The 21,962-nt window shown below is 41.5% G+C and overlaps 3 protein-coding genes across 4 annotated transcripts; 2 read left to right on the plus strand and 1 right to left on the minus strand.

Moving 5' to 3' along the window:
- Nucleotides 1–3,205: 3,205 nt before the first annotated feature.
- Nucleotides 3,206–10,595, minus strand: LOC145433243 (trypsin-like). The gene is made up of 13 exons (XM_080310280.1): nt 10,461–10,595; nt 10,322–10,400; nt 9,097–9,179; nt 7,796–7,946; nt 6,949–7,082; nt 6,017–6,139; nt 5,898–5,951; nt 5,658–5,727; nt 5,445–5,592; nt 5,261–5,375; nt 5,065–5,201; nt 3,700–3,816; nt 3,206–3,358 (listed from the first exon to the last, which is right to left on the minus strand). Exons 1-13 carry the CDS (start codon nt 10,510–10,512, stop codon nt 3,299–3,301), a joined length of 1,323 nt encoding a protein of 440 aa, XP_080166406.1. The 5' UTR covers nt 10,513–10,595; the 3' UTR covers nt 3,206–3,298.
- A 3,252-nt stretch (nt 10,596–13,847) lies between these two features.
- LOC145433244 (uncharacterized) lies at nt 13,848–15,132 on the plus strand. 2 transcript variants are annotated; one of them, XM_080310282.1, is made up of 5 exons: nt 13,848–14,039; nt 14,102–14,171; nt 14,467–14,638; nt 14,735–14,876; nt 14,937–15,132. In XM_080310282.1, exons 3-5 carry the CDS (start codon nt 14,514–14,516, stop codon nt 15,003–15,005), a joined length of 336 nt encoding a protein of 111 aa, XP_080166408.1. In that variant the 5' UTR covers nt 13,848–14,039; nt 14,102–14,171; nt 14,467–14,513; the 3' UTR covers nt 15,006–15,132. The 2 variants fall into 2 exon arrangements, with proteins under 2 accessions (XP_080166408.1, XP_080166407.1); XM_080310281.1 differs by lacking the exons at nt 13,848–14,039; nt 14,102–14,171 and having other exon boundaries at nt 14,344–14,638.
- Nucleotides 15,133–18,249: 3,117 nt separating this feature from the next.
- Nucleotides 18,250–20,904, plus strand: LOC145433245 (exosome complex component RRP43-like). Its single transcript, XM_080310284.1, has one exon. It carries the CDS (start codon nt 19,860–19,862, stop codon nt 20,703–20,705), a length of 846 nt encoding a protein of 281 aa, XP_080166410.1. The 5' UTR covers nt 18,250–19,859; the 3' UTR covers nt 20,706–20,904.
- The last annotated feature ends 1,058 nt before the right edge of the window (nt 20,905–21,962 follow it).

Here is a 21,962-nt window from a genome sequence, read left to right on the forward strand (position 1 = left end):
ATTTCACCAAAAATATTATATATTAGGCAAGATGGCACTTGTTCATGCCACAGAAAGCTGAACAACAAACGACAAAGCTGATATTGAAAAGAATTATTGCCTAATGGTGCACATTCGTTGAAAATTGGGATAACCCAAAAAACAAAACATGATACAGAATTGCAGGTCAGTAAAGAAAAGGTAGATTGTAATGCAGAAAGCATAGTTTCTCTGCATGCTCACCCAGTTAAATTCTTCCTGCAAGGGTAAATCTGTCATATATCACCCTTTACTTCGTCGATTTCTTGAGATTCAGAAGACGGAGCATTGTATTTCCAATAGTTTTGAATCTTTTTTTTAATATAAAATATCGGCCGCAATATCGGCCTTCATAGGCCGATATCGATAATCGCGAAAGCTCGAAATATCGGCCTCGATAATCGGCCATTTCGATAATCGGTCGACCTCTAGTAGCAATACCCAGACGCCGAATACATTGCACGGTCTGGCCTAGACCGTTAAGGGGTAAGTGTATATTCCCTGATAAGTCCTTGTCGAAATCGTTGGCGAAGCGACGGAAGATAATAATTTTATGGGAGTATTATATCAATTGATTGCCCCAGTTGATACATTTAGCGACGTTTAAAACGCATCAGCATTGTTGCATTATGTGACCCGAGTCGTCGCTAGGTATCCTGTACAACTGTACATTAATATAGGCTATCACTTCATTGAAAGAGAGGGTTGGAATTAGCAATATTACGTCACGTGACGTCACGAGGTTCACGTTCGCGTTCACATAGAACCTTTCAAAAAGGTTCACGTTCACACGAACCTGAACCTTTCAGAGGTTCACACCATCCTTAAACTTTACCGATATCCCGGCCGATATTGTTTATCAAAAAAAGTTCAGAAATATTGGAAATCTCAAGAAATCGACGACGCGAAAGGGCGATACCTGACAGATTTACGCTTGCAGGACAAGTGTAACTGGGTGATTATGCAGAGAAACTGTGTTTCCAGCATTACAGTTTCATTCTACTAGACCAGTGGTTCTCAACCTTTTTTTAGACACGCCCCCTTTACGATAGTGAAAAATTTCGCGCCCCCCTTATCGTCATATCACAAAATCCAACCAGGATGCAAGCAACCCCAACAGATTGTTTGATGGCATGGAAGGTTATGACTGTTGAAGAGAGTATTCGAAAACATGAAATTCGGTCTATATATGAAGAAACACGCGTGAATTGGGGGTAAATCGGGCACATCGCGAAAAATAATCAGTTGACCGCTTTTTCGCGCCCCCTTCAGATGCTTTCACGCCCCCCAGGTTGAGAACCACTGTACTAAACTGATCTGCAATTCCGTATCACGTTTTGCCTTTTCGCTTAGCCCAAATTTAAATGGACATGCGCAATTCACTAATAATTCTTTTTAATTTCAGTTTTCTCGTTTATTGTTCGCAGCTTTCTGTGGCATGTAGGCTACAGTACAAGAGTCATCTTGCCTAATATAGAATATTTTATGGCGAATTGGCTATGCTTCTTCCATATTAATATCGGCCTATGTTATCGGTTATCGGCCTTGTGAGTGTGTCGATAATCGGTATCGGCTTACAAAAATCAATATCGGTCAACCTCTACTTCTGACACTATTCAGTTCAATTTATTAGCAATTTTTATCAGTTCAATACACCACAAAAATGCGATTCAATGAACAGATAGGGAGGTGTCGAAACGACTTGGATTAGTCTTTGGAATCAGACACCAACCTTGGGCTAGGCGACGTAAAGAGGAGGCAAGCAAAATTGCACATGCACACTGAATGAAAAGTAAAAGATAGTAGGTCTACAACAAAAAGCAAGCGACAAAAATGGGGTGGCATGTCACGGGAGGCGAGATCGATAGGTCAGGTCGTGGCCAGGTAATCTTGATAGCGGACTAGTATATATTTATAAGAAATTGCTTGTATTTCGACTTGGAAGTGGAAATGCTCGTCGACTGTCGGATGGGCTGCGGGCTACTGCTCCACACGTCAGGTCCAGCATATTTGATACAGCGATGATCTTTTCGCTAAATCATATGATATTTGGACAACTATTATTGGGTCGATACGTTCAGCATTCGCATTTGAAACGCCCCGCATAACCTGCTATTGATATTTCTACTGCTGCACGTCGCCAATACGCGCATTCTTCGTTGATTCAAATTTCCATACTGTCCAAATAGCCTAGCATACGTACTAACCTACATGAAAACGCACATAGACATGACCAGGGGACACGGGCGTCTTGAACATTGTGACACAATCTGTTTGTTTATTGAACAGTATTTGGCACTTATCGCCTATTTGGTCATTTGTGCCCAGAACATGAATGTTGTAAAGTTCGTTGGTCTTTTTCACTTATTGTATGCTTCGGCTTCCAGTCTCGCACGCATTCACCATCTTTCCACTCTCTCTTCCGTGCGTCCACTTCAGTATCTGTTGCTGTCGGTTTTTCAAAGCTCGACTTCACTTTATCCGTCTGGGCTTCTCGTATGACAGTGCTTAAGCAGTGAGGTCGGCGATGAGGAGCCCAGATAAACCCCTGACTCATAGAAACATAGCAGAGCCGAGACTCGAACCAGCAACCATTGGTGTCGTGACTGCAGTGTTTTAACCAGGGATATCTAGAACAAGTTCTAGATATCCCTGGTTTTAACCAACTGCGCAACTCGCTTCCCCTGACACAGTCTGTGTTGACTGCGTCATAAATAATAAACCTGTGATGTCATGATATTGTTAAATGTTGTTACCCCTCCGTAATTTCAATCCAACTTCGCCCATGTAATATGCGCATATATGCAGTAATACTAAAAAATTCCCCCCAATCTAATATTCTTTCAGAGCAAGTCTCAGCTGAAGCCTCATTGCACGCCTTGATTAAAAGTGAAGTAAATTACGTGATCACTATCACCATTATGCCGTCTTGATCTATATCAGAATATAAAATTTGCACTTGCGCGTGCAATCAATTTCGTATGATCCTAATGGTCAAATATAGCCCTTGCTAGTTTTATCCACAGCAAACAACATTTTCAGATCTGAAAATAGTTAGTATAGTTTTCCAAAACACCCTGGCTGCAGTCAGTTTTTTTCATCTACTCTACTGTACTGACCGAATTTGCGAGTGTGCATTATGCGTCTCAAAAATGCCAATGCTGCTCTCATCTGTACTACGAACAGATTGACGGTACAAAAATTTAATATTCAGATCAGAAAGGCACAATCGCTCATAGTACTAACAGAATAATTTCAAATATCATCGCTATGGCTACGTTCACTCCTTGTTTTGATAGTTTGCCAAGGTATTGTTGATCCATTGAATATAGCCCGATACCTGAAATGAATAGGAAATAGTCGCGAGCGTGAGACCATTAGCCTGATTCTGATTCGAGTAATTTTTATTATAGGCAGCTTCAAAAGATGGATGGGAACCATAGTTGTCGCAGAGCTACATGAACCAATAGCAAGATGCATTTAATATCCGATGGTGATGTAAATACCTGTATTTCGAACGTCTGTTCTGCTGACATATAAAATGTCTTTATGACAGAGCGAGAGAGGATATGCAATGTATTATTGATTTTAGGATCTCGTTTCAAATAAGCTATATAATATTGACATGTGCTTCGCGAACACTGTATCTCAGATTGATCATCGCATGGCAATAACACTTACCCGAGTGTACACTCCAGGTTTATTCTCGAGAGCGCATCCATATCCCCACGACACCAGACCGACCAATTCATATTTTCGTTTACCCGTTTTTCTGTACAGCGGGCCACCGCTGTCGCCCTGAAAATATGTTGCAACAAACTTACATCTGTTCATGGATAGTATACTCAAGTTTTCCAATTCATAACAAAAATATTTGAAGTAGAATATGAAATGAACGTAAAGCACTCAGTAAATATCAGTGTTGGGATCAAGTCACTACCTTCGAGTCACGAGTCATCTTGAGTCATTGCACATTTTGACTCGAGTCAAGTCGAGCCAGACGATTTTCAAAGTTGACTCGATTCAACTCAAGTGAAGTCAAGTCAACTGTTTTTAGAGGTAACTCGAGTCCAGTCAGGTCACGAGTCAAGTCACAATTCAAGTCAAATTTAATTTTCGAAGTATCAGTGATGATTCAATATCATTACATTTTGCTAGCTGTGTGAAAGACAGATTAATTGGCCATCCATCTTGAATCAAAGAACGAATATCAAGTTACATATGCATGGATGAAGGCGTTGCAACGCTCGCGCAGAACTGCAAATAAAATGCGTGGGTAACTGGTGCAGCTAGCTACATACTACAGTCTGTTATTGTCAGCCAAGAGGATCGAATACGAAGCCTCGAGAAGTTGAAACAAATTGATATGGTACAATACACGACCAATCTACACATCCGTGAAAATATAAACGAATAAGCTATATTCGCTCGATTTAAATCATACATGAGGGTTGCTAACGGTGATCACTGCGCAATGTAAACACAGAGCCGCCTAAAAACAGAGATAAGTTCTTATTAGATTAATCAACTGCTACTACGACAACGTAAGCTGTGATCATTTCGTTTGCGGTCAATTTATTTGTGAGGTAATAATAGAGGATCAGTGATATAAGTACAGTCGGTTAATGGCTGGTTGCCCTCACTAGTGACACAGGCGTATCGCAAACAATCCGAACATAGGATCCTGTGATTTAATCGACAACGCCGTTCACTGGATGACTTGAAATTGACTCGTAAATTTTGCTCCAAGTCACGAGTCAATCCGCATTTTTGAAGAGCCGAGTCAAGTCAAGTCAAGTCAAGTCATACGAAAAAGTTGACTCGAGTTTGACTCGAGTCAAGTCATGACCGAGTTATCCCAACACTGGGAAATATATTTTCTAAAATGGTATGGGACCACTCGTCCCGGATGGTCTTGAGGGAAAAATAAAACTAAATGAATAAGTATACCAAGTAGAGAGAAATTATGTCCGAATTGAAAAATGTAGGCATATGCTTTGTTACTAACCTAAGTGACCTTACGACCCATTTTACACGTTTACTTACTTGACAAGCATCTACACCGCCTACTAAATATCCAGCGCACATCATTTTTGGCAATATGCCACGTTGCAGTTCCCGACAGCGCGAATTTGATATGACCGGTACCTTGGCCACGTTTAAGACCTTATTGGAGCCAGTTCCTAGCAACAGAGAAGTCTTATTAATCATACACGCGCACTGCATTGATGGGAGTATTTGCCTTTCGTTGTTCCCCATCCTGATACGATCACTCTTTCGTGGGGAATTGATATCTCTCCTTCCTTGGGCAGACAAATAGGTCCAATGAAGTCGGTAAAAGAAACCGGTTCCGGCATCTGGAGGATTGAAAAATTAGTTGTCCATTACTTGAAGTTGCATTATGAGTATAATGCTCTGTCACATACTTCCATTAAAGCGATATCGTTGGCAAATGTTCTCTTCACGTAGCCTTCATGCCTTACTATCCGACTGAAGGAGACTTCTAACTCGGTGTACTCCCGAATGAATCTTTCGTGATCCCCAAGAACAGCCTTGTACTCATTCGGGTCGGGGCTAGAATGAACACGCAGTTTTTCATGGACGCCAGTTCGGCTCGAGCGCGAAAGTATAGGACTTACGTAAAAAGGCAATGGGCAGCAGTCAATATCCAATTCTCGTGGATAAGCGATCCACCGCAGTAGTGAATCCCTGAAGTAATATTTACAGATGTTTACGAGACGAAACTTGCGGTTCTCATCTCTAATGAACTTGGAGGATACAAATTCCAATTCAATCCAATCATATCCCAATGTAAATTATAGTCAGTATCATATTTTTCATAGGCATATCATATTTTTCGAATTACATAACTCAAATACCCCTTATTCGGATCGATGCTTGCCATGGTATAGAACCCTTTTTCGCTTCGACACCTGAAACGAAAATTATATTTTGAATCATGCACTGCCCTTTGTGACTCTTGCATGAAGTTAGCGACCTCCAACTATATTCTCTGGGATCTCATTATCAGAAGTTTCTGATACTAAGCCGCATTCCAATAGCAGAGAAGGCATTGGAGTTGTTGCAGTCGTTGAAGTAGAAGTGTCCACCTCTGTAGGTCCTGTCAAATAATTTATGTAGCACTTTTTAAAAAAGTCATGCTGATCAATCATCGGTGCCAGCCTATACTTATAATCGCAAGATGTCTCCTTGTCGTGACAGATATCTGTACAGTAACAAATTGCGTAATTTTCGAAATTTTGTTCCGACACCGTCATATGTTGACATTGCCCAGTTGCTGTCATGATGCCACTTATAAAAGTGGTGCAATTCCATCCGAATTCTACTTTCTACTTGTAAAATCAACAATGTCTAACTGGATAGTTTGGATTCGAAAATCTTCGCAGTGGAAGTTGAAGTATAGTCCAAAAGCACAGTCACTAAAGTCAGGTAGGTACAAGGAGACAAAACCCAATTGAGTACTCCAAAAAAGTGGCAGTATACTTCGTTACTGGCCACCTCTGGATACTTGATAACTTTCGTGAATCTATTACAGTCAGAACCAAGACCAGCTACTTAAATCATCTGTTAGGAGTCCTACAATTTAGGCGAGAAAGCGAAATCACAGCATTTGACTTTCGCAGAAAACTATTAGACAAGAATCCTGCAAATGTCATTGAAATCAAGTAGGCTTACAAACATGATTATGTCATTTTCAAACTCATTTGAGTTATAGTAGGGAGTCATACCTCGAATCAGAATATCAAATTTACGGAAGTGGCAAACCTCCAGACTTCGCGAGACGAAAACCAGATCCTAATTTGTTATTCCAACTAACAGGGTAGTTATTGACAAATTATGGTCGCAGGAAACTATGATCGTACAACCGCAAGCCTTGTCCATGTTAACAGTATAATTTAGATCGCACACCTGGACAAATTGGAATGGAGCATGTCTCCCAACGCTTGCTACCGCTGGTTGTAAAACACCATGGCGCCTGGCGTCCGTCAGGGCTCCTACAGTAGTTCTCGATCAAGTCGGAATCGGGGTATCGCTTGGGAGTACTGTGTATAGAATAGGGTTACCATATTTTGGAAATCTGAAAAGAGCACACTTTTTCAGAATTCTCAGACTTGCAGAACCGGTGGAAAATCCTGAAAAATGCTAAATTTTTTTCACTTCGTGGTCGGTTGACTATAAAAAAAAGGTCATCTCCGGCCCAGCTCCCGAAATACCCGCAGTGTGGTGGCGAGATAGCGCAGTGGTATAATCCGCGGCTGCAACACCAATGGGTGCGGGTTCGAGTCCGACCGAGGTCGACTTCAGAATTCCGATACCTAAGTGTTGGAGGTTTACCTAGGCTCCTCCTCGCCACCTCCTCCGCGTCAGCGGTGTCTTACAAAAAGCCTAGAGGTGGACCGTGCTATAAGTCGGCAGTTACGGAAACTAAGAAGAATATCGGCCTGGTGTAAATGACCATAGTAGTCGACAAACACCATGAATACCCCCAAAACAAACAAAATACCCGCAGCGTTACTTCGGCGCTGATTTATGGCATCTCAGTCGATTTTGGCCGGAAATTTGACCTACATTCTCAAAAAAGAGGACAAAAGGACGTCCTCCCAGAACGCTTTCAAAAAAGCCCAAAAAGAGGGCAAGAGGACGTATGGTAACTCTAGTGTAGAAGAAAACAACACATGTACTATTGTAAGATAAGGTATGCGGCTAGTCATGCAGTACAAGCTGTAAGTGTATAAAGCAACATAGCCTTAATTACTATTCATGTTCCCGCGGAGATTGGCTATTCCACGCTTGACAAGTCAGTCCCGATTTCGTTGCGGATGCATATCCTCGATAGTCCTCTGGATATGCTCGATCATAGCATAGCGCCTCAGCAAGTACCGATACTCCTGTCGTCATGCCATTAGCTGGGGAGATGAATTTGACAATGCTAAAATACTAGCAATCAAGATCTATAAGTTCAATTACATGTCGCGAACCTTTCAATGATGAGAATATTAACTATGAACCTCTGAAAGGTTCAGGTTCGTGGGAACGCAAACCTTTTTGAAATAAGGCTACAATGCTAAAGTAGGCCTACATATACTGACTCTTTAAACGTCGCTAAATGTATAAGCGATAGCAATCAAATGATATAATAATCCCATAAAATCAATATCTTCCGTCGCTTTGCCAACAATTTCGACGAGGACTTGCAAGGGAATATAAGCTTACGCCTTAACGGTCTAGGCCAGACCGGACAATGTATTCGGCGTCTGAGTATTGCTACGTTGATATTGAGCAGGCTGTAAAACGGTTTAAACCCCATTAACAAGTTATACATCACTAGCCAACACCCCAATAGCACAGATTTAGATTTTATGATACAATAAACATATGAAATCGAGATGGACCCCATACGTTTGATAGATTTTTTATATCATACAACGATATCACTTTCATTGATTGCTTGGACAAGCATCGTTCGCTGAATACTTACAAGTAGCGTATTCCGCGCTTGCTATTGTGTGATTGCGGGTCAGGCTCACAGCACAGAGTCACTAAATATTCACAAACAGAAAGCTGGATATTTCAAGCAAACTTTTGTAACAAATCTTTGAGATTGTCAAGGTGCATGGACGTTTAGTTTTGATTTTTGATGCTTCCAACAACATGTATAGAATGACCCGCAGCTGAAATGCATTAAATTTCAACCGAAGATGTTATAGTGACGTGAAAATTGCAATATATGAAAGAGGTTCGCAGTGCAGAACCTACCAAGGTTACTTTGTGAACGTGAACATCTAAATTTATGAGGTTCACACACAAGTTCACACCACACCTAAAAAAACTGCCATCGCATTATATAATTGGGATGACATGACCCTTAGCATTACGCCTTGATTTGGACCACACGAGTCGCGAAATAACTTCGTATTTTCGCTCCATATCGGTCCGCATTGGCGCATGCTAACAAGAGGTCAAGAGGTAATAGCGTCATCACGGGATGCTCTTTCGTAATCCGATGTATATACCGTCGTATATGTATAAACCACTGAATAAGTTATAACTACTTACTTGCGCATAGATCGCCGTTGTAGCATTTTTGACTCTCTATTTTAGTACCAAAACACCTCCAGTTGCCTAGACACAGCCTCCACCTGAAAGAAAATGTGTATTGTGTAACTGTGTCAGAACGCGATCAAAGAGAGCATCTGGTATCGAAATTTTGTCTCACCCTGGTTGCTTTACAGCTACAGCAGTGATGCCCTATGTATAACTATTTACCCCCCTCCATTTTAATGTTTTGAACAGACTATACTCCAAACTGTAGCTGACTGAAGCATGGTGAAAGGCCACTTTTCAGCACAATACACACAATTCGAGTTCCGAAAGATTACAACAGCGTGTTCATCAGTGTCCTACCGTCCATGCGTGTAGTTGCCAAGGCTAGGCAATGCTAGGTTGGCTTCGTGTTAATGTGTGCGTGCATGCACATTGCACACACACTGCACAGCAGCAATACATTAAGATTTATGAACATTGATCAGTGATTGTATCCTTTCCAGCAGGCTTCACAATTGCAGTTCTGATGCGCAACAAGTATATATACATTACAATTATTGGCAACTTGGCTGCTGCAAGCCTGATTTGATTTAACCATAACTCCCAACTGACTCGCGTCCTTAAACTTTCAAATTCGAAACAGTTTTTTATGCACAGGAAATCCACGAAATGTACTATTGTACTCTAGCTGCAGTTAAATATCTATGTGATATCAAGATCATTCGTTATCATACGCCATCGCTTCGTAACACTGCGAAACTTCTGCCTTGCATTACTTCACCTTTGCACTATAGAGGCTGTAGTTGCACTACGGTCTCCATAGTGGCACTTTCTCGACAAGGCCTCTGTCTTAGTCCCATTACTTTGGTAATTACGTGGAAAATGCGCCAACCACATTGCTTCCACTTGATGCAGCAGCGCAGACTGAAATTAGAACTTGTAACATATTTATATATATTCAGCGCACTGGTTCTACAGAAGTGACGGTACACGCCTCAGGAAGATTTTTAACTACTGGGGATATGACGTTGGCCTATTCTTTATTTACACAGCCTAGCATCCAATTGGCATCGTGATCTGAATATGAAACTTCGACATTAACTACAGCTTCATGGAGTTAATCGCATAATTCACAAATTCATCGGTGCGCTGAAGTAACTCGCAGACCAACCGCGAGAGTCTTCCGAACCACAGTTTGGCGACCTCTGCTTTACAGCAATTTTGCCGTGTCACTTACCTGTGCCGCACACCTTCCGGACATAATTTCGAGCACTTGGTCCAGCGGCTCCAGGAGCCCCAATGTCCACAAAATACTACTGTAAATATCAAAATCATTGTCTCATTTCCGCAAGACATCTTCCGACGCGAAGACTTACCAGGTGCAAGTGCTATCAACCACAATAATACGTATTTTATTCCGTGCGCCATCGTTGCCGTGATTGAATGTTTTATGGCATCGTGTTGCTCAGACAAGTGTCTCCATAGGGATGCTACGCACTGAATCCCGTCGACCGGAACAATCATGCACACTTGATTAGTAGATTTAGTGCATGTCTACACCGGAAAACATGTCTTTTTGCTCTACACATTGACATGTGCGCATTTCCCATTCGTTATTATTTCATACCGAATCCAAATTCTGACTATGACATAATTCGCGATTCTATTATTTTATTAACCTCAAGACACACAACAGATAGGATGCCGAAATGAGCAAGTACTATCTATCAACCTGGCACCCACCTCAGCCGAATGTCCGATTTAACGGTGTTCGATCTTGATCTTTTTTTATTTCAGGTTTCCTCAGTCTTCTAATTCCCTTCCTTCAAATCGTCCTTGATCCGGTCTTTCTATGGGCTCTTGTAAGGATGTGTGAGAACAGAGACGTAGGGGAGGACAATCTCAAATAAACCAACGACGCTTCGGAACGTCCTACTGCCAAGAATCCATCCCTGCGGTGGAGTCAACTCGCCAATATATAGTAGCATGTGGGACATCACCTAGGCAATTATGATGTGATGTTGAGGTTTAGCCGAAGGACCTTTTTGATAAGTAAATAATTGAATCGTTCGTGATGCGAAACTTAGTAGGCTATTCAGTGCAGTGTGAACAACCATGCAGGAATGCTGTACCACGAATGATCGTCAGGTGTTCCAGGAGAAATTTGCCGGTTTGATTTATACTGTGTATTGTGGAAGGGCTTTTTTCCAAATCTTGCTTGCTAGGCGATGAAATTGTTTGGTTGCCTAAAAAACGATCCACACCAAAGTTGAATCCATTCCGGCAATACGAAGCTTTTACAAAATTTTGAATTTATTATAAACTATAAAAAAATCCCAAATTTTACTGGCAAGTAAGAACCCCATGGAATTGTTAAGTTGTCTAAATAAACGATGCATAGCAACTTTGGCAATGTTCCAATCCGTAGAAGCGAAGTTATTGGAGTTTTTAGTTAGTAATTCGGGGACTACCAACCGCTAACGCTATTTTTTCAGTTCAAAGACTTCCAACTGCAATAACTTCGCCTCTGCCAGTTGGAATTTAGGCAAGATTGTTATGCATCGTTTTTTAGACAACGTAAAAATTGAGATTTTTTTAAAATTATTTTGTAATCAATTAAAAATTTTCAAATTCAAAATTGGGATGCAACCTGACAACCTGACGATTTAATCGCCTAATAAGAAAGATTTGGAAAGAAGTTTTTTTTTAACATGCCTACCGTATATGTTTGTTTGTTTATTTCACAGACACAACAGTGTGTCGTCAGGTCGGTTCTAGATGTTAATCGCTCATTGTGTTGCGGCATCCGGATTGTTTCGATATTTTCGTAATCTGTGCGACAGTGACTTTCGATTAGGACTAGTTTATTAATTTCTGCGGTCGGGGTCGTCTGCTTTAGAAGTACCACTCGAAGAGTGACAATCTTGCACACGGTGTCGCGGGTCATTGCTGACTCGATGGCGATAGCTACATTGCCGACATTCCCGGTATTCACAGTAGATGGCCCCCCGGTGTCGTTGCATGAAACTATAGAAATTAAACATGGAACGGCAACGACCGATTTTGCAGCTTCGTTCCGCTTCGCCGTTTCGCCGTTTCGTTTTGCGTATGCGACTGTAGGATTTCTGGCAATCCAAAAGCTATCTTCCCGAGCGCAGAAATTATTGAATCTGGTCTTGATCAAAAGCTTCTGTTGCACCGATTCCGAAAATATAAATTAAAATAATGACCAGGCACTGATCCACCTAGAATCCGTCCTCCAAGTCTGAAATATTGGCATTGTCCGAACAATCGGAGAGTCGCAACGGGTCATTGTTATGGCCATCGTGTTGCGGTTACCCGATTGTTCTGAACTATGCCGATATTTCAGACTTGGAGGACAGATTCTAGGTGGATCAGTGCCTGATCAATATTTTAATTTATATTTTCGGAATCGGTGCAACAGTAGCTTTCGATCAAGACCAGATTTGGTCATTTCTGCGCTCGGGAAGAGAGCTTTTGGGTTTCCAGAAATCGTACAGTCGCTTACGCACAACAATTCTCCACTCCAGCTTCAGCGAAGCGGAACGAAGCTGGTCTTGATCGTATACATTGTAAATTGCTATGACCGAAGTCTTCAGGACCGGAGTCGAAATACAAGCTATTTATACAGAAATCTAAATGAATACTTGTCCATTCTCAAGACTACCGGACCACGACCTGACCTATCGATCTCTCCTTCCATATCATGCCACCCCATTTCTTGTCGCTTGCTTATTTCTATACTATCTTTTTCATTCAGTGTGCATGCATGCCTCCTCTTTACATCGCCTTAGGCCAGTGGTTCCCAACCTGCGGGACGCGCCCCGCTTGGGGGGCGTCAAATCATCTGAAGGGGGCGCGAAGAAGCGGTCAACTGAAAAAAAATTCGCGCGCTGTGCGATTTACCTCCACGCGTGTTAATTCGCTATATATAGACCTAATTTCATATTTGTTAATTCTCTCATCAACAGTCATAACCTTCCATGCCATCAAACAATCTGTTGAGGATTCTAGCATCCCGGTTGGATTTTGTGATATGACGATAAGGGGGGGGGCGCGAAATTTTTCACTATCATAAAGGGGGGCGTGTCTAAAGAAAGGTTGGGAACCACTGGCCTAGGCCAAGATGGTTGCCCGATTTCATATACTACTCCAATTCGCTTCGACGCCTTCCTATATTTCCATTGTATCGCAACTAATAAAAATTGCTAATAAACCAATGATGATGATGAATAACAGCTATGGTTCTATAGTAGGGTTACCACTTACCATATCTCAGAAACCCAAATTCCGGACACTCTTTAGCGCCCACTAGTGGATTTCAAAATTAGTTATGGCGTCACACTAGCAAAACTTTGCTCAGAGACCAGAGGTGCTGGTCACGAATCACGATCCGGTTCATGAGTATGCGGCTGTGTGATGTTTAACCGGGACCGAAAGCACATTTTTACAGCCTCCTCCCGCCCAAATATACAATGATTTTGAGCCCGCACTATAGGGTAATCGATGCAACTTCTTGGGGGGGGGGTTCCTGCTATATCAATCTGGTTTATATATGCATCTGGTCGTTAAATTATTTGAATGAATTCTGTCAATAATATTGGTCGTTCCATATATTACTATATAGCTTTACTGCTCTCCGCCCACATTATCAGAGTTAGCGTTGGAGCTGGCGGAGGATGATGCGAGTTCGAAAATACAAGGAGCGTAATTGCACTTTGATTGTGAATATGGAAGGTATGAAGTAGATGAGGCACGGAGGTACATCTTGTGTCGCGTATGGTTGCTGAAATACGCAATATTCCGTACCCAGAGTGTCTTTTCATCGCTGTCCAAACCCTATTGCCGGAGAGGATTATGAAGACTGTGAAAGTGATATCCAATCTGTCAAGTGACGATAGCTTCCACCCCACAGAGTTAGATGGCGAGTCAGAGTGAGTACTTGAACAGTGTAATCATATTTGTACCAAGTCTTCACCAAGATAATGATTTGCAGGCATTCAGATTCAGAGGAATGTCTGGAGAATAGCAAGACCCAGTTTGTGATTTTGGACAGAAATAATCTGGTGAGCATTTTTCAACGTTGTCCAATGTGTCAATCAGAGTCGAACGTGCAAGAGTCTGATTTAGGTAGCACACTGAGAATCAAGCAAGACTGCACAAACTGCTCATACTCCAGATTTTGATTTACGGGTAGTGTAGATGGCGTTACATACTTTAAAGCCTACTTGACTGTCTGTATCAAAAAGAAACAAACTGCTCCATTCAGCATATATACATGATACATATAGGCCTAAATTTTAGTTACAATGAATAGCATCTTTGATTCTGTTGTTTACCATTATGGCAATCCATTTTCAGATTCATTGGCATATGAAAGGATTTGCTATGTTCTCTACTCCACGCGAATGGAAAATAACATCCGCCATCTATCGCCGAATGGAAACACTGCTGGAAGTGAATCATTCAATGCCCTCAATCATTTCTGCCCAAAGTTATATCACTACAACCATATTTCAGTCATAAAAGCCAGGTAGGTACCTTGCAGTGTCTCGGCTATTCAAAACAATCTACCGTATATCAGATTTTGGCATAATTACTAGCCTCATCAATTATGCATATTTTGTAGGATGCACTTGGCAATCCTGCATTTCAATGAAAATTGCTCGGAAACTCAGAAAATGTCAAAAGAAGGAACACCGTGGTCAAATACCGGAAGTACAAAAATGGGGAATGTACGGCCCACAAGATACTTGAAAATTCAACATTTGGTAACTGCCGCTGATCTGACTGCAGCATAAGATTTCTTCATATTGTTATGCCTGTTCTAGATTTCTGCAATGAGCTTGTCGAAGAAGTTCAAGCACTCATCAGAACTGGACCAGAAACTGTTGAGTTGAGCGATTGTGCTGAGACCGTTCTACTTCCTCTGACTAGCAGCATAATCAAAATTAGCAGAGAGGAAGCTATTGCCCGACATAAAACCCGATATGCTTTTCTGCCTGACACGGTAGTCATTTTGGTCGATTGGTTACATGCGTTTATTATTTGGAATACAACTGTACATTCACAATGTGGTTTTACTGAACTTGAAGCCTTTGTAAGAATTTGACGTAAATTTTGTTCGGACAGCAGTAACAACGCATGCAGGCAGGATTTTCCGCTGGTTTTTGCAACAGAATCCCCATACCCAGCGAACACAATTTCTGAAAAGTGAAAACAAATGTATTAGTGCGAGAAAAGTATTTGGCAACCGGATCAGAGACTAATCCCATTCATACATCGAACTCGATGTTATTATTCTGCGGCCATATTCCTGTTGATATACATAGTAGGACATCTCCAATACGTCAACGTCCAGACACACTGAATTGAATCCTGGCAATTCTGTGATACACTTTATTTCTGTCAGTAACTCTCGGAACCCCCCTACAGCACAAACTTATCAAGATGCATGACTGAAACGAGCTATTACACTACATACTATATATACAACTGTATTTCATGTAGTCTCGACGAGCGGCTTGCGCTGAGCAAGCTAGGCTGTTCATGACCAATCATTATTATGAAGCTGCAAGGGGTTCCACTGACGTGGGATCGAGCGCATCAACACCTGAACCAATCCAGCATTTTAACGGTAATTTTGTAAGTACGTGCAAAAACGATACTCACATTCGACATCGGAGTACTCAGACTCAGTCTCAATATCACTTGGCAAATCCGTTACAATGGAAACCTCGGCTATGACTATAATAAAAACTGCGAGAACACAAACAGCCGCTGGGACCGGTGTTGATAATATGTGTCACTCACTTGACGTCACAATGCACATTCTGCTTTTTCTGTGAACATGCCAATATTGGAACTTTCAGTCAAAATTACGGCAATTTCCGATTGAGTTGAAACACGGAAAGTCGGTAATTTCGTTATGAAAAAAAATTCTGAACATGATTCCGCAAAGTTGTCATGAAGATGCAGTTGACCTTTAAGTCATGTTCATGTTCATGTCCTACCGATAAGATTGTTTATCATCCTTATGCCGGTGCGCCCCATGAAGCTTTATAAACACCCAACATCCAGTGGTTTCAAACCTTTTATGGTCGCGACTTCATCTCCAATTTGAAAATGTTCCGTGGCCCAGATCAAAATTTGACGAGCTGATTACTAAAAGAAGTCAGCACCTTTGACCAGACTTCCTCACGGGCTATTTTGGAAGCTGATTACATTCAACATATTCGCAAACCCCATAATAAAGGCAGACGCATTTAAACGGTTTTAACGATCTCTAGGAATATACCGTTCTCCTATAATTCCGATTACAATTAGGCTTATTCCAGTAAATGTAGGCTTACCATACGTTCTCTTTTAAGTGGATTTGTCCTCTTTTTTGACTTTTTTGACAGTGTCCTCGGAGGACGCCCTTTTGTCCCCTTTTTTGAGATTTTGTCCTCTTTTTTGAAAATTTAGGTCAGATTTAGAGCAAATTGCGAGTGATATGCTGCAAATTAGCACAGAAGTGACGCTCCGGCGGGTATTTCGGAGTGAAAAACGGTGATTTTAGCTCTGAGCGAAAAGATGACCTTTTTTTTCAGTCATCCTCCTGGCAATGTGGAGAGAAAAACGGTATTTTGAGCTCTGAGCGGAAAAGATGACCTTTTTTCACCGGTTTTTGAGAATTCTACTCCGGTTTTGCAAGTTGCAAAATTCTGAAAAAGTGTTCTCTTTTTAGATTTCCAAAATATGGTAAGCCTAAGTAAATGAAGGTTGTTTTTATTTATATGTTATTGCAGTTTTTTCGAGGTTGGTATAGTCTCCATATTAAAATCAATAAATGTGATTTTAAATCGCGCGCCGCGCGAAGAAAAATATCATGCATCAGCATAAATATTCCCAGAAAAGATTGTTTTTATGCTGATTTACGAAAAAATTATGAGCCTACGTCAAGTCTTCAAAATTCTGGACATTTGGCATATTTTAGAAATTCCTCCCGGACGCTAGTTTGTACAGTGAAATTCCGGACATGTCCGGGAAATTCCGGACGTATGGCAACCCTACTCTATAGCACACGTTGATCCCGTATCTTCGGTAGTTTGCGAGAACAACTTATGACACAATTTCTCAGAGAGCGTTGCGCAATTTTTTGAAGCTCCGCACGGTGCGGTGGCAGCGGTGCTTGCGGAGTTCGGAGGGATGTTTTGTGAGTTCTGATGCCGCAATCGAGAGTGCCGTTTACAGAGAGTAACTATTTTGAAGTTGAGCGATGCATAAATTCGGAGAAATCCTAATCGCTCCAAGTAATTCAAAATTCATTCTGAAATTGTGGTATTTTGTTGTTCGTTCGGTTTATTAATTATTAGCAATTTTTATCAGTCCAATACACCACAAAATAGATATACCATGAAAAGATAGGAAGGTGTCCAAACGACTTGGAGTAGTCTTCGAAAGCAGACACCCACCTTGGCCTAGGCGTTGTAAAGAGACATGCACACTGAATGAAAAGCGAAAGATGATACCATAAAAGCAAGCGACAAAAATGAGGAGGCATGTCACGGAAGACGAGGTAGATAGTAAGATAGGTCAGGTCGTGGTCCGGTAATCTTGAGGACGTATACTGGTATTCATTTGTTACAATACAAACAATTGCTACTGAGTAAGTACTAGTTAATCCTCTGGTTTACCGGACCATGACCTGACATATCACTTTTTTTCACCTTTTCTTTTATATCATCTTCCTTTACTTTTCACTCAGTGTGCACTGTGCATGCCTCTTTTTTTCATCGCCTAAGCCACGTGGGTGTTTGATTTCGAAGACTACTCCAAGTCGTTTCAACACCTTCCTATCTTTCATTGTATGGCAGTCTTGTTGTGTATCAAAAGATGAAAATATTAGCCATAAATTGAATTGAACTGAATTACTACATCGTGTGGGTCTGACCTACTTTCCATATATGTAGGCCAATGCGAGAGCTCGATTGATTGACCGCACCCAGTGGTTTCGACTCCGTTATTCATTTTCACCCTATTGCAATTCTTGTATTAATGGAGCTGTTTATAGTAGAAAAAAGTTTACTTCACTTTTTATGGTGCTACTGCTATAGAATATTTTATGTCGGACTAACTATCAAAGTAATTTTGCAGTGAAATCACTATTGGTGGGATGGACGAATTGGTCATCTCACTCATCAATGCTTAATATGAAATATTATAAAAATTCCCCGCTTCCTGTGGTTATTCCAGCACCTCTGACCTCATAATGATTCAGAATCATTGAATAATATTTGTAGGCTAGTGATGTAAGTTGTAAGTTGTGACTGTAAAAGAGTGATGGAAGGGTATTGGCTCAAAGTTAGGGCTGGGCTGATGGTGATTCGATTCTGAATCGAGTATTAGGCGCTTCGAGTAGAGTATCACAAATTATGACGCCCTAACAATGAAAAATCTGGGAAGTTCTAATATGTATCATTAATGCCATATCGGGTACCACAAATAATGGAGCACTATTTCTACATCACATTAAAGATAATTTGGTGTTTTTTTCGACAACGCCTGGGTAGTCGACCTCATTACTCTATGTGCCGATGCCGTGGGCTGATGATTTAACTGAAATGTCATTTTCACCAATGTGAAAAGCTTTTCACTGCATGCTTCGTATTCTGTGGTACTGCCAACCTAGGTTTAAAGGCTTCCAAAGTGGAAAATATTATCAAAATTATAATTTTCGTTGATATTTTACTCTTAGCGGAAAGGAGTGTATAATTTCGGCACTCGAAAATAACTTTCACCACTTGACTCAAATCATTAGAACACCCTACTCGTAGTCTATTTGTATTATGTTAGTGATTTTCCAATTTTTTTGCAGTGTAATTCCTAAACATATACGGTTCTTGTCAGCATGTCGGATGATCAGGGTGATCCACCAAATGCGGATAACCCAAGCGTGAATGCAACATTGGATGGCATGCCGAAGTGGCTATCAGATATTATCATATACGCTGCCACTGACCCGTACGGATTCGTATATACCCTATTCCTGTACTTATCTCCTCTATTTTTGATGAGTGCGTTCCTGTCATGGAAAATGATCCAAATGATAGAAGCTCGAGAGAAAGGCAAGAAGCGTACAAGCACTAAAGCTAAAAATAAAAAGGGCGTGAGAAGAAAGGTGGACTGAGACCATTCAACACCGAGGAATATTCGTATAATTTACAATGAATTGGTATGCATGATGTAAGGCAGCCACTGAAATTTCACTATTTTAATATGCCCAATGCCCGTACATCACAAAAAGTTGCATCGGTTGATGTTTCTTGTATGCTTACTGAGTTTTTGTGTCAAGATACTTGTTGGGCACATTATTGTTTCTCTTACTTACTTAAATTCATAATGCTCTAACCAATTCGATGTGTTCGTATTGTATCTCAATACTGTAACAATTGAAGTACTGAGGTTTTTATTCATATCGCACAATATTTGTGTGATACGAGATTTCGAAATTCTTCATCTTTGTATTGTATTAATGGATTTTAATTTTTGTTCGCATAGTGAAGGCTGAAAAGCGGTAGCCTATTGTTTCCCTGATGCGGACTTGCATATTAATCAACTAATAATTGTGTTTGTAATAGTTTCTACATGTCAGCTTTGCCGTGATGCGGTGCAATCTGAACTTTTTTTCTTTTTTTTAACATGAAATTTAGTTATGCAGACGATTTTGTTGCATCATCATTTAAAATGTTTCAAATTAATTCAGTATAGTAATGGAATTAGCTGGTAGCAATTTTGAAGCGGCCCTGCCTCACGAGCATTTCAAACAAGTTTTGAAGATAAACACCAGGCCTGATGGCCGGGACCTGTCCGAATTCAGAAAAATGACCGTCAACGTCGGGTCTATTGATACCGCTAATGGCTCTGCACTCGTTCAAATGGGACATACAATGGTCGTGTGCGGTGTCAAAGCCGAATTGACGCGTCCCCCTGCTTCGAAGCCACTCGAAGGACTGATTATTCCAAATGTGGAATTACCGCCACTTTGCGCCTCACATTTCAAACCGGGTCCACCGTCAGACCAAGCTCAAATCGCCAGTCAGTTATTAGATAGTGTCCTAAAAACTTCTGGATTGATTGACTTGGAAAAACTATGCGTGTTCAAGGATAAACTTGTCTGGGTACTGTACTGTGACCTGGTATGTTTGAGTTATGACGGGAATATTAACGACGCGATCGTAATGGCGCTAGTCGCGGCTCTAGGTAACACCAAGATACCGGTAATCGAGTATGACGAAGACAGTGGCGCCGTGAAAACTGTCGATGAACCTCCGCTGAACATAAGCGCGATGATACAAAAAAGACTGGTTTCTTCCACCTTCTCGCAATTCGAGTCGACGCACATCATCGCCGACCCCTCTTGGAAGGAAGAGCGAGTGACGGCGGGCGGGATCACTATCGTTACAGACGAACACGGCGTCATGTGCCACCTGCACAGGCCCGGAGGTTTCCCGCTCAAAGACCAGGTATTGCAGACGTGCCTAAAACGCGCTGCTGAGAACGGAAAGAGGCTGCAAGCCATACTGAGCGAGGTTTTCGGCTCTGAAATGGTGGCGTAGCGCATTTGCACTGCCGATCGCCTTCGGGTGGGTAATTTCATAACGGGAGACGACCGAGTCTTGACGACCAACTTCGGTCATCGGAATGCGCTGTTATGGACGTGATTGCGGGGAGTGGGCAATCGGTTACAGATTAGTCTTTTCTCTGTGATGAGTATCTTGCCGGTATCCTTGTCGGTGAATAAATATGCGACGCGATGGTATTCACGGGAATTAGAGCAGTCACCGCAGTTTACAAAATTCTGTTACTTACTAATGGTGCGCAGCGCTGATCATTTTAGGCATACTCAAAGCTGGTCAAAAGTAGTCAGCATTGGTACTCGAGTAGAAATAGAAGTGACACCGCTGATTTCCCCTCGATTAGTAGAAGGAGCGATTTCAGAGACATGTCCACCCCACCTAGGCCTGCATCGACCGAGAGTAGATAACGAAGGTCTTGAGAGTAGTCACTAGCAGAGATGGGCACAGTCCGAATCTAACATTGCCATTCGGATCCCGGAATCCGCTCATCTCTGGTCACTAGTCACGTACTTTCAAAAAACAGACTAGGTCGTGGGGTTGCAGGCTTTTAGCGGTTGATCGGAGGTGGCCGCTTTCCAAATTGCGCGTTGCATCTTCGCGACTAACGCAAAATGGCTAATGACACCACAAATAGTAGGATTACTTACCATATTTTGGGATTCGGAAAGGAGGACACTTTTTTACAAATTACAAAAGTTAGATTGCCTAACAAGAAAACTACTGCCGATTTCATAATTTTTACGGGAAATCATGTAGTTGGTAATTGTTAGGGTTACCCACCGTATTTTCGAATTGGAAAAGGAGGACACTTTCACCAAATCATGAAAGTTAGTTGACCGTAATTGAAAACGGCTGTTTTTTTAATATCTACTAGAATTCTTGTGCTGATCAAGAAAGAGAGGTCATCACTTTCATTCGACTCCCGAATAACCCGCTCGAACATCTGTATTACCTATTTCACGTTATTTATGCCGATTTTCAGTTCCCTCTGTCCATTATCTGAGTTGTGAAAGCTGTAAAGGAGGACGAATTGCAATAAAGGAGGACATTTAGGCGTCATCGGGGGACATTTTCAATTTCCTTAAAAAGGAGGACAAATCTTCCTAAAGGAGGACGTATGGTAACTACTAACTAGCACGGAGCGGATCGAAAAATTCTCTGGTCCTACTCTGGTCCGGTTTTTAAATGCTCTGGTCCGACCCCTAGGCCGGATTCTAGAAATGACCGCGATCCGGA

The sequence above is a fragment of the Botryllus schlosseri genome, chromosome 2 (assembly GCF_051294905.1).
Source record: "Botryllus schlosseri isolate E-star chromosome 2, Bs_hap1, whole genome shotgun sequence".
Taxonomy (NCBI): domain Eukaryota; kingdom Metazoa; phylum Chordata; class Ascidiacea; order Stolidobranchia; family Styelidae; genus Botryllus; species Botryllus schlosseri.